Source organism: Pantherophis guttatus, chromosome 1, assembly GCF_059756535.1.
Source record: "Pantherophis guttatus breed Tessera chromosome 1, ASM5975653v1, whole genome shotgun sequence".
NCBI classification, from domain to species: Eukaryota; Metazoa; Chordata; class Lepidosauria; order Squamata; family Colubridae; genus Pantherophis; species Pantherophis guttatus.
The window spans coordinates 219,498,862-219,517,023 of record NC_142063.1 but is presented as its reverse complement, the minus strand read 5'-3'; the positions used below and the strand labels follow the sequence as shown (position 1 = coordinate 219,517,023).

At 37.8% G+C, this 18,162-nt stretch overlaps 1 protein-coding gene across 2 annotated transcripts in view; it reads right to left on the bottom strand.

The window, feature by feature from the left end:
- The window catches only part of ARHGEF10 (Rho guanine nucleotide exchange factor 10), a 107,152-nt gene extending 89,321 nt beyond the window's left edge, over positions 1 to 17,831 (bottom strand). The window contains exons 1-2 of one of the 2 annotated variants that reach the window (XM_034436756.3): positions 17,511 to 17,831; positions 6,868 to 6,958 (exon numbers count right to left, since the gene is read on the bottom strand). In XM_034436756.3, coding sequence (XP_034292647.2) covers positions 6,868 to 6,907 — 40 coding nt within the window. In that variant the 5' untranslated portion in view covers positions 6,908 to 6,958; positions 17,511 to 17,831. The remainder of the gene's footprint in view (positions 1 to 6,867; positions 6,959 to 17,510) is intronic. The other variant, XM_087882444.1, reaches the window with a different exon arrangement.
- Between the last annotated feature and the right edge of the window lie 331 nt (positions 17,832 to 18,162).

The window sequence follows — 18,162 nt, the reverse complement described above, 5'->3', positions numbered from 1 at the left end:
ATCAAAAGGTATTTAAAGCCAGTAAGAATCTCCAATACACTTTTCAACATTTAAATCATTTCATACCAAGTTTATTTTTTATATATTTTTTATCATGTATAAGTATTCCTAAAACCAAAATGAACTACCTGGGTTCAAACAAATTTATGTCAGGAAACATTCGCAAGCTTGCCCTTTTATAACCATATATAGGTAATCCTCGATTTACGACAGGTTGCTTAGTAACCGCTCAGTTACAGTAGACCCCCTCCCCCCAAAAGCTACTTAAGACCTGGTTTTAAGTTCATTGCTGCAGTGCCCATACTGTCATTTGTCCTTACAATCAACTGCAGGGACAGAAAGGAGAATACAGGGTGCCTCAGGGGACAGAGGAGCTTGGAAGGCCTAGGGTGGGTGGGTGGGGATCATGAGGTAATCACATGAGCACTTAACAGCTGTCACGACTTCTGACCATCATAGGCAATCTCCATTAGTCCGCCTTGAGTTGAGGACTATCTGTATTCCTATTATATAGAACATGTCTCCAATATGAACAGGGGTGCCAAACTCACGTCGTTACAGCGACGTCACATGACGTATCAGGACTTTTTTCCCCTTCACTAAGATGGGCGTGGCCAGCACATAACGAATCCGGCCCACAAGGCCGGGAGTTTGACAGCCCCTAGTATGAACATGCAATGCTTTAATATTAAGTTATATGTTAGTTCAGAGTAAACTCTGTTAAAATATTTAGCACCTCACATTACAATGCTAATTTGATAACACACTGACTTATATATTCACAGATATTACAAGAAATAAACAACTGGCCAATTGAAAGGCAGCAGATTCTTATATAAAGTCATTAGATAAGCTCTTTTTTTAATTAAAAATGATATCAGGCATATTTCAAAGGACCAGTGATGTCAGACCTGGGTGTTTACTAGAAAAAATTGGCCTAAGAACAATACCCAGAGATTTAATATTGCTAGAGAAACTTTTATCCAAATGTGAATCTATGGGGAGTAGTATTGGAATATATTAAATAAATAAAGGTGGATTCCAAAACAGATGAGGTCTGTAGTCTGCCACGGATGGCTATGTTATTTAATAGTTTCCCTGAGGAAGGTATCAAAGCTTTTGCCTGCTGGTGAATAAAACAATATTAGAGGCTATGTGAGTGTTGATTTCTCTTGATCCTTCTAGCTCAGGGTGTCAAACTCACGGCCTGCGAGGCGGATGTGTCATGTGCTGGCCACCCCCACCCCCAGTTTACCAAAGGGGGAAAAAGTCATGATACGTCATGTGATATGTCAAGTTTGACACCCCTGTTCTAGCTAAACATTTAGTCTATTTTGACTCACTTTACAAGAAGATCAAACTTTACCCGATCCCAGTCAATACCATTCTTATTTACCTTTCTTTTGTCCAGTGATGGCAATTATCAAAATAAATAAAATATGTTTTATATTTATAACTTACTAACAAAGTCTGGATTCTTACCACTCAATCAGTATTAACTGTTAATGTTATCAGCTGCTAGCCTTTTCTGACTTGGGAGTTCTTCAAATACCATTTTCAGAGCAATAAAACAAAAAAATAAAATAAAATAAATATTTAATAAAGACAAAACTCAGAACTTTGGCCACATATGTGTTTTTAAGGTTATCTGAATCACCGCCCTGCCTAATTTCTGAGAAGGTAATGGCTGGGGTAATTAAATGGGTACTAAATACTTTTCATCTGATCATTTTAAATTCAATCAACACCTTTAAAAAACCTATTAAGACTGGAAGGTCTTGCCTTTTTAAGAACACATAAAAGAGTTCCAAATTTATGGAAAAGTAAAAGCAAATTTATGGAAGAATAAATTTATAGAAGAGGAAATGGCTAGGTTACATTTTTGTGCATACATCTCCTTAGTATGTGGGAATGACTTGGGAAGAGAGATGTTGCCTAGGGGACAATAACATAGGACAGATCATAGCCTACAGCTGCATAATGGATGTAGAAAGCAGCTCAGAAGGATCTCCCTCCAAAAAAGGGCTTGGGCTGCAAAGAAGACAGTGGGATATTTGTACTTTCAGACTTGTAAGAGTCTCTTAATGTAGCCTTACATTAAACCAGAATTAGCTAATATGGTCCTCCTTCCAATCTGATCTTCCCAGAAAGGCTGACACTTTCCCACAATAATCAAAACATCTATAAAAAAAGCTTTCTTGGGTCTGGAGCAGGGGTGAAATCCAGCTGGTTCTGACAGGTTTTGGAGAACCAGAAGCGGAAATTTTGAGCAATTCAGAGAACTGGTAGTGGAAATTTTGAGTAGTTCAGAGAACCGGCAAATACTATCTCTGGCTGGCCCCAGAGTGAGGTGGGAATGGAGATTTTGCAATAACCTTCCTCCAAGAGTGGGGTGGGAATGGAGATTTTGCAGTCTCCTTCCCTGTCACGCCCACCAAGCCACACCCACCAAGCCCACCAAGCCACGCCTACAGAACCGGTAGTAAAAAAATTTGGATTTCACCATTGGTCTAGAGAGATACAAAAATGTCTTGATGTGGAGCTGCAAGAGCAGACGGACTTCTAAACATACAATACTTTCTTAGAAATAAGAACGGTTAGGACTATATTTTCATTTTATCCTTATATTTACAATTAAATGGAAGAAATGTGTGTTGCCAAGGAAATTGCCTGCACTAACATTTTCAAGTTGCTGCATGGATTCCTTTGGTAGCCTTCTTGCGTTTCCTTTATTTATTTTCATTTGTGAAGAATAATTTATTCAAGAGTGAAAAGAATAGCTGCACAATGTGCTTGACTGAACACTAAAATCCATTTCTCTGACAGCAGTCTTTGATTTTAAAATAGGGAAGGAAACAGTGCCTTTCTACATGGTCTCCACATAACACTAGATAGAAATCAACAGGGTGATTTGATTTTAGAATCAAAATGGACGCCTTAAGACTAACATCTAGAGCTGTGGTCCTATGCCCCACACCCTGAGGAAATGTTTGATTATATTCACAAACAAGTAATTTTGACTTATGACTCATCCCTAACAGAAACAAGCCACTCTTTGTCACACACCCTGAAATTCTATTTTGTACCCCCTGGGACTATGGGCACTCCAGTTGGGAACTTCTGATTTTGGGCCATAAAGGAATATCAGAACTATAAACTACACACAGGAGTAAAAAAGAAAAAGATATCCCAGTATGGCACACCCACTTCTGTATTCTTGCCAAGGAAACTGACTAGGCATGTCCATGAAGTCACCAGGAGCCCAGCATGACTTGAGAGATTTATCTTTAATTGGAAATATGTTCTTTCATGTATAAGTTAACAATGCACAATGCCCTGCTTACATTAGTGGAGAAAAAAGATTTATGTTCTATCTCTCTGTTGTGAAGCATGGCTGTTATATAAAAGTAAATAATTAAAGCTACTTTACTTAATTTTATTTTTCTCTGATTTTTTAAAAATTAAATACTTTGGCTTTTCCCTTTCTTTTTAAAAGATTCTTCTCTTTTAAAACTCAGAAATTCAGAGACCAAACAATCTACCAGCAGCTTCCACAAAAAGGACTATTGAGGGCTACAATTCAGAAGCTGTTCTCATTCAACTTAAATCTTGGCTCCATTTGTACCATCTTTTGTAACAGTCTGTGTGCATAAATGGGCATATCGCACAAACAAATGCCATATAATACAAAGTTCAGTTTAAGCAATATTCTTACAATCCTCAAAGAAGGCTCTGTCAGGCAGACTTCCTATTAAATTCTTGCTAAACTCCTCACTCTAAATTACATGAATTTTAATAATCCATAATTTACAAATATGACCAACAACCAGTGCACAAATTATTTTAACTATTTCTTTGTGATCATATGTAGAATTTACTTCTGAAATGTCACAAATAGGATTGCAGTCTATCAGGCGTTTTTCATTAATTTATAAAAAGGGTGCCATATTTTCTTGTATTTCAGGGTAGTAGTCTTCTTTTTCTAAATATACTTTCATTAAATAATTACCCAAAGTTGAACATTCTTCACCAAAGTTTCTGAACATTTCTACACAGAGATAAAGTTTTAGAAGATAAATAAGTATAATTCATTCTGGCCGTAGCCAAAGGTTCAAAAAACAGGTTTGAACTTTTGATGCCTCTCCATCCAATGTGGTCCCAGCCTTCCCAAATCTCCAGAAAATAAATCATTTGTCTTTGGATAGTGTGGTATTTCCAGATTGTGGAACATAAAAACAATTTTCTTTACAACAAACAAAGTATAATACAATGGAATTATTAAATCCCTCAGACTCATCCTAAACATAACTCAGAAGATCTGGATATACTATCTCACTTTTAAAAAAAGAAAGCGTTTTTGTACTGCAAGGAAGTCATAGAGATACTGGCGCGATGATATGGAACTCCCAAGAAATTGTATAATGGAGACAGTACAATGGAAATCAGTGTTGGCAATTTCAGAAGAGACTACTATTTTATTTTACATTTGGGGTTAAACTATCCTTAATACATACTGGAAGGAAGTAACATTTGCTGCTGGGCAGCATTTTCACATTTTTTCAGCCAAATAATATATTATTTATGGCTGAATTAAAAGGCAGTGTTCCCTTTCAAATACTTAGGCAAATGGAATTCTGTGAGCATACAGAACTTGATTAAGTGTTGCATAAAAGACAACACAGCCTGCAAAAGTAAATTTTCAGTGAGTATCAGGTATCCTTGAGGTAGTATCAGGGTATTTTATGGATTCCATCATTCATGAATTCAGAGTCAGCCCGGCACTACCTGCCATGAGTACACTATATGAAACATTACCTTTGCATATGTTTCATTTTTACGCTGCTCAGAGTCCTTCTATGAGGGATATGGGTCATTTCTAAACAAGAGAGAGAGGGGGAGGAGGGAGGGAGAGAGAGAGAAAGAGAGAAAGACAGACAGAGGGACAGGTAGGTGAGAGATACAGATAAATAGACAGATACAGACAGAAGACACCAAAGGCACTATGCACTCAGCTGGGGTTTTGTTATATATAAAAATAAAATATTAATTTAGAAAAGCCTGAAACAGACTTCTCAGACTTCTTCTGATATTGGAAGTTAAGAAAAAAGTTATCCAAGCCAGAAAGCCTCATGGTTAAGGATCATTAGCATTAAGGAAATTGAGAGCAAACCATATTTTATTCATTAAATTAAAATTTGAGGTTGCCCAACTCCTCCATAACTCTGAGGGACTTATAATTAAAAGAAAACAACATATATTAAAAAAAGAGTACAGCTGAAGAGAAAACCTTGATACAAATAAAACCAAGAAGTCAAAGGGACATGACCACCATCCTTTCCCAGAGCCCAGGAAAACAACCACGTTTTTTATAGTTTGTGGAAATTCAAGCAGTGTCACTTTCAGAGCATAACACTGCAGAGGTCAGCATCTGCCATCAAGAAGGCATGCTTTCTGGGTGCTGCAAGATGACATTGTTTGCTTAATGAGATTTAGAATGTGTCCACTTTATCAGCCCTCATTGAACTGGTAAAAACATATGGAGAGAAGCAGTCCCATGAAGGGCTTTACACCAGTAGTTAATAACCATTATACAGAATTGCACCCAGAAGCCAGCCAATAACATTGCAAATTTTGAAGCAGTGGGAACACATGTCATGACACATATCATTGCCTGCACTACCACTACTCTATATCAGGTATAACTATTGGGTAATCTTCAAGGGCAGCCACATATAGAAGGCATCACAGTAATCCAACTGTGAGAGACCAAGATGTAATTGACCTCCTTGGTCCTGAAGGGCCTCCTGGTTCAAGAAGGAGATATACCACCAGATGAACATGTACAAAATTTATTTCTCTTTCAGCAGTTGTCAGTCCAAGAGGACCCCCCAAACTGTGCCAATCACACAAGGGGAACAGTAACCTCATTGAATATTAAACATGGACTATCCCCAGAAACAGATAATGAATCCTTACAGGCCTCCCCATCCACATCTGGAGAAGCTCCAGGTACTGAGCCAGGACTTGGACAGGGTCACTTCTTTGGCCTGGGGGCTACTGATGATTCCTAACCCCACAGCAAATAGATGGCTTCACCTAGTGATTCTATGAAGAATCAGTTAAAACCCTAGCCGGAACACAAACAGATATAGCTAATGCAGAAAAGAGATTGCAAACTACGTTTAGTCAACATTGTCCAGAAAATGATGCATTCACATATGTTTTCACTGGCTCTGTCCCATCACATATATTGACTTATCCACCCTAAATAAAAACTGCATTGTAAACAACCTTGCATTAGCATAACCATCCCACAATAATAGAGATCCAGTTCCAGATAGGAGATAATATATACCGTAACAAATGAAAAAGATTACTAGAAACAACTTCTCATCTTTAATAACCAGTGCCAACGAATGAAGTAATTCAGTGGAATCTTAAGGAAATCTAAAACATATGCTAGACACAGAATCTTCTCCCCATGAGTTTATGAAAACAAAGAATGCAGTAAAAGAAACAACAACGATGTAATTCAGAATAGTAAAACAACATTTAAGGAATTATTTTAAAAACCGCCATCCTGATGTAGTGGTTAAGGCACCAGGCTAAAACCTAGGAGACTATGAATTCTAGTCCCACCTGAGGCATGAAGCCAGCTAAATGGCCAGTCCCTCTATCTGAGCCCCAGGAAGAAAGCAGTGGCAAACCACTCCCAAAAATCTTACTAAAGAAATTGCAGGAAATAGGCCAGACAGTATCCAGGCGTCAACAATGACTTAAACATACAAAATAAATAAATTCAAGTATTTTAAAATGCAGGCACTTTCAATTTAGCATGAACAGCCATACTTTTTAAATTTGTATTACCTTCAGGAGGTGGTGGTGGAGGGAATCCTTCCATTTCCATTATATTCTTCTTTCCCTAATGTGTTTTCTTTTCAATGTACAATAAATGATTCTGTAATAAAAGACAAGTTAAAACAGGTGAACATCTTTTCACATTTTTAGAACATATCATATACCATACTGACTACACGATAGAAAACATGTCTAAGTATTTAAAAATGAGAGTTTCTTGAAGTCAGAGGATGGTGCTCTATTATTTATATATTTATATATTTGCAGAGTTTGGGCCTATTGAGAGCCAATTTGATATAGTGATTAAGGTGCTGGCCTAGACACCAGGAGACTGGGAGTTCTTGTCCTGCTGTATGTATGTATGTATGTATGTATGTATGTATGTATGTATGTATGTATGTATGTATGTATTTATTTATTTATTTATTTATTTATTTATTTATTTATTTATTAGTTCGATTTTATAGAATGCACGGGCTGTTATGGGAGCTTCCCATTACTTCCCATTACTCCCGTGTAATACCTCTCCTGCGCGAGCTGCACTGGCTGCCGGTGGCTCTTCGGATCCACTTCAAGGTGCTGGTACTTTCCTATAAAGCCCTTCATGGCATGGGCCCGGGGTACTTGCAGGACCACCTCCTACCGGCCTCCCACCGCCCAGTGCGCTCACATAGGACAGCCCTCCTCTGGGTGCCGTTGGCCAGACAATGTCGGTTGGCAGCCTCCAGGATGAGGGCATTCTCTGTGGTCGCACCGACCCTCTGGAATGGGTTACCCACGGGCTCCGGACAGCCCCCAACCTTCGCACTTTCCGCGCCGACCTGAAGACATGGCTTTTTCAGCAAATTCCCTGATCTGCTGCGAGGTTTTAATTGTCTGGGGATTTTAAATTGGTTTGTGTTAGCACTATTTTATTGTTATGTTGTTTTTATTCTGTGAGCCGCCCTGAGTCCTACGGGAGAAGGGCAGCATATAAATTTGATAAAATAAATAAATAAATAAATATGCCGCCCTTCTCCGGAGACTCATGGGCCTCAATGCATTAAGCAATAGCCTTCATACTTTTGTATATACCTGCTTAGTAGGGCTTTCAGGGCCCCCTAAGTGGTGCTCTTTTTTTATACAAGGTCAGCTTATTGCCCCCACAAACCGGGTCCTCATTTTACCTACCTCGAAAGGATGGAAGGCTGAGTCAACCTTGAGCCTGGTGAGATTTGAACTTACAGTAATTGCAGGCAGCTGACAACTAAGTACTACTTTAACTGTAGGCATGAAAGCCACTGGGTGACTTTGGGCCAGTCATTCTCAGCCCAACCCACCTCACAGGGTTATTGTGGGGAAAATAGTATTAGAAAGAAGTAGTAGTATGTTTGTCACTTTTATTACTTATGAAGTAATAAAGATGGGGGGAAACCTAATAAAGTAGCAGAAGCCATTATAGTACAAAAGTGCCTTATGACAACCTACAACCACAATGTGTCCTTTATTATAGGTAGTGCTTTATTTCAGAAATAGATTTAGATTTATGTTTATTTATTTTTCAAAAATCACTCTGTCCTTTATTTTGGTCATTTAACTTTTACCATACAAACAGCACAAAAATGCAGCCTCTTTCATATTCTTGTGAAAAACCATGCAAATGGAATTGTCTTTTTAAAATGAATTTAAATATACTGTTTGATTTTAGATATTTTTAGTAGGTTATGCATTTTGATAAAAGTTTTTCTTGGTTTTGTTCTTGAATTTTCCTTTGTAAAAAGTTTGAAAATTTTATCCTTGTGAATTTCTTTCAGATTTTCCCCCTTTTCAGGTGTGTCCTTTATTTTTTTTCCAAGAAAATATGATCACCACAGCCATACCACATCAAGAATCCACTCAATACCATTTTGCTTGTGTTTAATAGCAGAAACTTTCATTAAGGTTATTGATGCCAGACACTTAGTAAGTTGTTCTCAAACAAATACTGTGCCAGAAAATCTATCTTTATTATACCAACCTAAACTCTCCTTCATTTGTCCTAACATCTTCCATTTTTACGCTGATACAGAAATGACTGCCTGCAGCATAACTGTGCTCGTGTTATCATGCTATACTAACTCAGCAATTAACTCAGGCACTCGGCCAACAGCCCTTACCAATATCAAAAGTGTAAGATACTCCTAAGCCTTCTCTAAGCCTATATTATGGGCTGGGGCTACTCTATAATAAAATAATTTGACAGATTTATGATTAAATGGCATGAGGCTTAAATCCAGATAAACTTAACTTCAAATTAATTCATAATCCTGAACAACAAGGAATTAAGGACAGAATTTGTAAGTTTAGCAACAAGAAACGCAGGGTTTAAAAATTACATCAATAAGCTTTAAACCCAGAAACAAGCCTAAAATACCAGACTTAAAGAAAGTACATATAGTGCTCAACTTACAACAGTTCATTTAGTAACCCTTTGAAGTTACGACGACACTGAAAAAGTGACTCGTTACCATTTTTCACACTTACGACTGTTGTAGCATCTCCAAGGTCACATAGTCAAAATTTGGACAGTTGGCAACTGGCTCATATTTATGAAGGCTGCAGTATCCCAAGGTCATATTATCACATTTTGCAACCTCCTGATAAGCAAAATCAATGGGGAAGCTAGATTCACTTAACAATCGTGTTACTAATTTAACAAATGCAGTGATTCACCTAACAACTTTGGCAACAAAGGTCATAAAATGGGACAAAGTTCACTTAACAGCTGTCTTATTTAGCAACAGAAATTCTGGGCTCAGTTGTGGTTTTAAGTTGTAAAGACTGTGCATACAGCTTGCTTGTTCTGCATTTCCATGCATTTTCACAGTACATAAGGCCTTGCCAGTAGTTTAAAAGGAAGAGGCATACTGCCAGTACTTCTCTCCAATTTGCTTATGATATTAGCAACTTTTTGCTAGGACTGTGCCAAAATTTCTTGCTGGCTTCAGATTTTTGCTTTGCTATAATCCTATTGAGAAACTGACACATCCCCATGTTAAAATGCAAAGGAACCACGTTGCATGATACAGCCTTAGAACAGGCCACAACATGTACAGTAATACTTTTTCATCAGTTTTCGTGTCTCTCTCATACGTTGGGAAGCCAACCGAATTCATGACACTGAGATGGGCGGTGAATAAATATAATAGTAAAATGTGTTAAATTCACAAATTCAAGCATTTCATTATGTGAGTGAAATACCCTAAATTTAATTTAATACAATTTTGATCTAACATGTCATGGGCCAGTTTTTGTTTGTTTGGGGTGTTTGTCTCAATTACCTGTGAATCAAAGAAAAAAAGGCCATTGTTTGTTGGATAATTACCATATGAAATGCATTCTTTACTAAGGGGTTGCAGAACTGACACCCACAGTGGAAATTTTAATTAAACATTACCGAGCTTGGAAAAAAAAAAACTTGTTTTGAATCTCACAAGAATATTTTGAGCAAGCAAAATATGTTTCAATGGTTTTCAATGTTGTGATAGACATCTTACAAATACTGAGCTGTCTATAACAACATGAATGCAATCTCAACGACATGACTATCGCTATTTTCAATGTGTATAATTTAGCAATTAATTTTCTATATCATAGACTGTTTATGTTCCACTTTTCTATTCCTTATCATATTATTTTAAGAAAGAAAAACCAGCATCAATAACTTGCTGTGTTTTTATTATCACATAGAGCTTGGTGTCATTTGAGACAAACCTATGAATAATTTGATTCTTTTAATATATTACCGGTAGTTTTCTCCTAAGCATATTTTGATTGTGGAACATTATTACAAACTGAACTAAGTTCAAAGTAAGCTTGAAGGATAAATTTTATTATTTTCTCCATAACTAAAAAAAACAGATTTTAACTAACAGTTAATTAGTTATGTTTCTGCAGATGAATAAACTTAAGTACCCCTCTTACAAAGTGATATGTACTGTTGTAGTAATAAAGTACAGAATCTAGTCAACACATTTTCTCTACATATTTTAGAATAAAATGAGGTACTTTATTTCAAATGATTCAATATGCTAATTGCCATGAATATTCCTAAAATAATATTGCAGACTATAAATTTTTTTCCTTGTGTTTTATGTTTATTATAACCATTCAAGTGAGGGGAAAAACATTTTAAACTTCTGGAAAACAATTCTAAGCTACTTTTTATATTGTAATTCAATTATTCCCATCCGCAATATGGAAGAGTAAGCAGGACAAATTTTTAACCTTGAAAGTTACCATAGTATATTCAGAGGTTTGTCAGATAAAATACAAGCTTTGTAACAACTGAAACAGATTTTTCTAAACATAGAACTTCTGTGCTGCTTGTGTGGGTTAGCTGCTTATCCACCCATGGACTAAAGGATTAGTTGTTCATTAGAATTACTATTCCATAAATTTGAATCAGGACTATTAGGAGAATCATGATCTATTAATTTAATGTACTTACATTTCTGAGGTTGCACTTTCCAGTTTATTCACTTTTTGTTAGTTCTAACAAGACAGGTGTTTTTTTTTTTTAAGCAATGGTTTAATATGTGTTTGTATGTATGTTTTGTTTCTTGTTTCATTACATTTCATGCATCTTTCAGCATGGTCTTTCTTACCAATTACAAACACAGATAGGCCACGTTTAGTACAAGTTTGAATGATATGATATTCAATTTAGGACAGATTGTAAATTGATACCAGACTGCATTTAATGCAACCCCAAATTCAAAGGTAAAGCAAGGTAGTGTGTACACAATTTAGGTTAGCATATGTGAATTTGCAACTGTGGTTTTAAGAACTGTGAATCTTTGTGTGTGCAAAATAGAGAAAAGGGAATGTCTGTCAGTACAAGTTTAAAAAAACAAATCATTACTTCATTACATTAACGCCACAATTTGATGTGATTGAATGACATGAACAAGGTCAAGGCTACAACAGGACAAGATGTTGGAATGGCTGAATCTATAATATATATTTTTTGTTTTATTTTGCTTTCTATAACTAATCTGTTACTTGTAAACCATGATTTTAAATTGTGAAGATATTTTTATATCCTTTAATATTTGATTAATATACATAAGACATTTCTCTAAAATTTTCATTGCCTGTTTCTAAATAAACCTGCTTCTGAGTTGGAACCAATTACCACATTTTCCATAGAAATATCACTTTGAATAGCATGAATTCAAATAATGGGACTACCTCAAGAGATTTATTAACTACACTAATTGAGAACTACACATGACATTGGCTTATTGTCCTAAACTACACATTTTCCACTTAAATCCTTCCAGCTGTTTTAAAATATAAATCCCAATCACCCACAATGATCAGGCTGGGGCAGGATGCCCTGAACTCAAGAGTGTATGGCACTCTTGGGCTGATGATGGTGACTGATGGTGTCACCTCCCATGATTTGCATTTTAGAATGGTTTAGAAGAAGGGGGCTGGTGTTAGTGCCCTCTACGTTTTGGCAGCCTGGACCACTGACTACTTGGCTTCAGCCTATGGGGCCCTGTCTGAACTACAAGCAATATTAATTATACTTAAATGCTGAAACTATTGGCTGCATTTGGCAAGTAAATGATAAGTGGTAGTTATTTATAAGGCACCCCAACTGGAACTGTAGTATGGACCAATATGTTAAACTTTTCTTTATAACAATTAGGGTTCTGATTCAAATCAAATTACCTGCACTTTTTCCTAGTAAAGAACAAAAGTGTAGCCTATTCCTGATATTAGTTCTTACATAATTTTCTATCTATTTAAGCTGTGAAATTTGGTCCCAGTATAACTCATCATTCTGTACTGATCTAATCCTGCAAATCATTTTTGTATAATATGACATTATAAATATACATTTTTTTTTCTTTTAAAAAGGAAGAAGCTATGTTACAAGATTGGTGTAAGTAGTTTGATTGCCTGTTTGCAATTTTTTTTCCAAAATGTTTGATATTTCATCTCTGAAAAGTTTCAACCAATAGGGAAAGTAGTCATCAGGAGTTATAAGAGCTGTAATCCTAAATGTTTAGAAGATGCTTTCCCTTAACAGATTTTAATAGACTTTATATAATAATTTTAAAACCTGTCCCATTCATTTATTTTATCCAAGGGATGTACAGCAAAGGCAAACCTAAATCAGCAGCCCCAAACTTTTGGGCATCAGGGACCGGTTCTGTGGAGAGAGGTTTTTCCACTGACCAAAGAGAGTGTTGTTTCGTGTGCTGCCTGCATCCCATGGATGGGGCTTTGTTTGTTTGCACAGACCACTTTCTAGCATGCTGCGGACCGGTACTGGACCATGGAGTTGGGAACCCCTGACCTACATGACACACTTTTGCATTTGGTGACGTGATCAACAGCATGAGATTGTTGGACTATAAGACCTAGAATTCACTACCATGTAGGGTCAGTGAGTTAAAAATATCCAAATCACTTTGGACTCTTCACTTTACATAAACTCTCACAAACCTGTTTTATTTAGTAAAGCTTCTCTACTTTACAGCCTCCTCATATACAAAAATCCACATCAGCCAGCTACAAATTGCAACAATTTTGGAATTCAATCTCAATAATTTGTTACAAATGCCAAATCTTAGTTCTCTATTTGCACCTGCTCAACTTTGGATTCATCCATCACATTAAGCCCTAAGGTGGCTAGCTTCTTTTTTTGGTTTAATGTGTTGTTGTTCAGTCACTAAGTTGTGTCTGGCTCTTGCCAACCCCATGGACCACAGCACGCCAGGCCCTCCTCTCCTCCAGTCTCCCGGAGTTTGCTCTAATTCATGTTCATTGTATCAATGACCTATTTAACCATCTCTTCCTCTGCCTTCCCCTTCTCCTTTTGCTTTAATTTCCCAACATCAGGGTCTTTTCCAATGAGTCCTCTCTTCTCATTTGGTGGCTAAAATATTTGAAATGTGGTGAGTAAACTCAGCTAATTGTGTACATTCAATAAATGAGAGTTAAAACAATTTGAGTTAATGCAGTATGCAAATCTCATCTCTACCTTCCTATGACAATCTACAATCATCCTTTCTGTAGCTTCACAATAGAGCCTATAGTTATTCAGGGGCCTTAAGGCCACTTTGATTCTTTAAAATCCTCCAAAACAATCGTCCTGTCTTTCTAATACTAATCCTTGTGACAGTCTCCAAACTCTTATCTTCCATCAATACATTATACTAGATCATAAATTTTAGTGCACTGAGTCATTTATTCATTTTAAGTTGGATCTTTTTGAGCAATCAGCCAATTTTCTTGCTCTAATCTGCAACATAAAATGGAAATCTGGCTCACTTACTGAGCCATGTGTGACTAAAGCGGGTTTTCCCTCATTGATGATACCAAATGCAACTCTGCTCAGATGGGTTTAAAAAAAAAGAAAACTTAGGATTCTGCATGAATAAAAAATATCTCTCCATTGATAGTTTCTCTACAAAGGCTGCTTTTCTTTTCCTCAAGTGTTCATTATATAAATATTCTGGGAATTTCCTAATTCATTTGAGTGTCGAAATACACAGTGAACTGCCAGATACAGTATTTTAACAAAGTATTCCAGTTCCTAAAATTCTGTCAAGTGGATATACATACAAAGATGAGCTGATCTGAAAACAATGCTTCTAAATATTTTATCCAAAATATTTAAAGTTCATCTTTCTGTACCTGTGGCACTCAAGAGGAGCTGTCATAAAGTCATATAATATTGGAAACAGAACTTTTAAAAGTTATTAAATATACATAGGCTGGTTCCCTGTTCATCTGTAATATAATTTCTGTTCTGTGAATTATGAAATATTGGAATAGCATGATGAGCACACATTTTACACCATACAGTATCTTACAATTATTTCTTAGATTACATTACACTTAGCTTCAAACAATCTATTTCAAAAATAATGCTGACTTATCTTAAAAGTTAATATTTCAAATAAAAGGTAAGCATTATCTTCTATAATTCAGCAGGTTAAGCTTTCTTCAAAGTGATGCATCTTTATGCTTTCAAGGTCAATAATCAATTATTCCTGAGTAAAGTGTCTAAAATCTAAAGTAGCATTTGTTCCTCTGAATATTCTTTCTCACATTTTCAGAATCTTTTCATGTTAATCAAAGGTGATAACTAGTTGTGGCAGAATGCAATTAATCATAAATAATCATTACATTGCTAGAAAGTTGTTGAGGATAAGGCAAAAGGCTTGTCCAAGATTTGACCACATGGGAAAAGCTAGGACTGAGACACAAAACACAAATCATTCATTTGAAATCAAGAGTTCTTTCATACAGAATCACCCTTTCCAAATCTTCTCAGCCAACCAGTATTCTAAGCACACAAGATCAACAATTCATTAATTGTAAAATCTATCTCAATTCAGCTGTTGACACATTATCTAAAACAATGACATTTCCTCCCAATCTCTCTAAACTAGAAACTTCAAGTAAGAATTATTCCCACAGCCATATTCCAAAGTGTTGGTTGGGTCAAGGATGGACACTTAACTAAAACTGACATTCTATTTCAACTGACTTAATTATACGTAGTGCATGAATATATATATTTAGTATATTTATTATAAGTAATATCTATACAATTAATACTTTCTTCCTTCTCTCGTTCAAAATTAACAATTTAGAGGCTTCATTTAACACTGCAAACTTATCTTCTGCATTCCACCTAAATGCTCCCATTGTTCTCCCAAAGACTTAGAGTATTAACTACAGTTTTTTTAGGTCCCTCTTTCAAATAATTCTCCAGCAACTCCCATTTTTCTGCCATAATCCTCAACATCGCTTCTCATACCTTATAGATGGGGAAAATGTAAACGAAAACAGTGACCTCCACCCACCCATTCTTTTGATTCTCAAAGTCTCCAGAAGATAAATCTGGCAGGTGCATAAATTTATTTATTTAATCAATGTATTAGCCAGTCCCTTGATAAGATACTTATTTTCACTTTCTAGCATTAGTGGAATCACACAGAAACTAATTCCAAAATAAATCACAGATATTAAGGAACATTCCATGGGTAGACAGACAAACACTGATGGGTCCAACCACAAGTAATGACTTCAAGTTGGCACGGGTAAAGTCTCAAGTTATTGGTAACTTATTTTTTTTCAATATAAAAAAAATTGTAAGAAATTCCAACTTTAAAATAGCAGGAAAGGTCTAGATTTGCTGATAATTCAATAATGGCAGCAAAGGGGTTTTTTTCTGTAATCCCGAGGTAGGCAGGGATTATCTTAAATGAATTTTCTGTATAAAATATTACTGATTGGTAAGATCGCTATCACACCTCTTCTTCAAGAGCTCAAGATGAGTTATCTGGAAATTTCCCTTTATTTCCACAACTACCCTGTGAAACACAGGCTCAGATATCCACACCAGAACACACCTGTCAATCAGTCATCTAACTACTGCATCCCCAATCATTTCTATGTAAGGTGATTATTGGGGGGGGGGGGAAACCCACCTCTCACTACAGAAGTCAAGAAAGCATTTCTATAGTCCCACACAGCATCTTCTAGTAAGTCCACAATTGGGCAAGTGAATAAAACTGGTAAGAGAACAGGTCCTTTTCTGCATGTAATCAACTGTACATTTTCTTGTGCAGACTCCATCACTTTTGCCACACCCCTAGTGAGCTCCTCTTTTGCAATAGACACTGGGGATGATTAAGGAGGAATCAGGATGTACACTTGGCATCACCACCATCTTTCCAAAGGAACTTTTACACTTTGGAAAGCTGCACTGCTGACCCCAATCACTGCGAAGCGGGCAGCCGCAGACATCAACGTTATAAATAAAGAAATGCCTACAGACTGTCCAGAACTCAATTCCATACAGTTAAATTACTTTATTCTTAAAAACATGCCCAACCCTGGAACAACATCATCCCGCGCACATGCAGAGAGAGAAATGCTGAGCACAAATAACTCTAGACCGAACGCAAACCCGCAGATTTAATTAGATACATTTATTTAAAGGGCAACACATTAAGCATTTATGTTGGGGAAAGAAAAAAAAAACACACCTCCCCTCTCCCTGCAGATTTACTTTTTTTTTTTTTAAAGGAGATCCTCCCAACACTCTTTTCCAAAAAGTCTTGCTGAGCAAAACCATTCCACAGAAAACTCTTTTTTAACAGTTTTTGGCATCTATAGCTTATGCCTATATATGAATTTTTTCACGGTGACACCATCAGTTTGCTGGATCCAAGAGGCTGCATACATACACATAGACAGACACACACCCCACATACCCGCTGTGGATAAACCTCGGCTCCATCGGGGGAGGGAAACGAAAGGGACGTACTCGGTGGGGCTCCCCATAGGGAACAACAAGTTAAAACTTCTCTCCCCCCCCCCCACCCCCGCCACTCCCTCCGCCCCTGAGCCAAGCAGCCGCAGAAAGCTTCCTTGGGCATCTGCCTGCAAAGGGTGAACGGAGGGAAAAGGTGGGGGGGGGCAGTTCAAGCTCCCCCCCTCCCACTCGGGAGCCCATCTCCACGCGCGCCTCAACTTTCTCCTCCGCAAAAGCCCGTCTCTGTCCCGGTCGCGCCGAACCCTCGCCTTTGAGGATGCCCTAAAGCGAGCACTCAACCCCTCGGCCGAAAGCCAACCCTGTCCGGCATCGCTTTGGTCACCTTTGCAGCCTCCAGGCACTGCCACCACCACCACCCCTCCACTCCTCCGGCTTCACCGATGCTGAGGTCCCCTCCGAAACACGCAGGCAGTCAGCATTTCTCCCGCACACGCACGCAGGATACCCTGCCGAGCCGAGGATGTCGCTGAGACCTCGAGCATGATTGGAGGAAACCGGGGAGGAATCGCCCCCTCCGGTTGGCTCTCCCGACTGCCACTCCAGCGGCTGCTCCCGCTTTTGCAGAGGCATAGGGCGCTGTGAGGAGCAGAGCCGCGCCGCCGCCGCCGCTCCAGATCTTTCCCTTCCACCCCCGTACACGCATGCATCGCATTCCTCGATGCCCACGTGACCCGCCTAATTGCTCTCTATTGTACAGCTGGGCTGCGCGGAGTAAGGCGGCTGCTGCAGCTATCGTGTCAGCTTTTGAGTCCGGTCCAGGTTGTCCTGGCTGGTTTCTCTTTCTCTCAGCAAAGGAGGCTGCTTCCTCCCCCCCCACACACACAAAAAAAACCTGTGCAAACCCCTCCGTTGGCACTAAAAACAACTGAGTAAAAGCATTAATTCCAATGGAAGCCTTCTGAGGCATCCCCACCCTGAACCGCCACTCAGTCCGCCTTCTTACACAGGCGGGGCGCTAAATTTGAGTGTTTAAG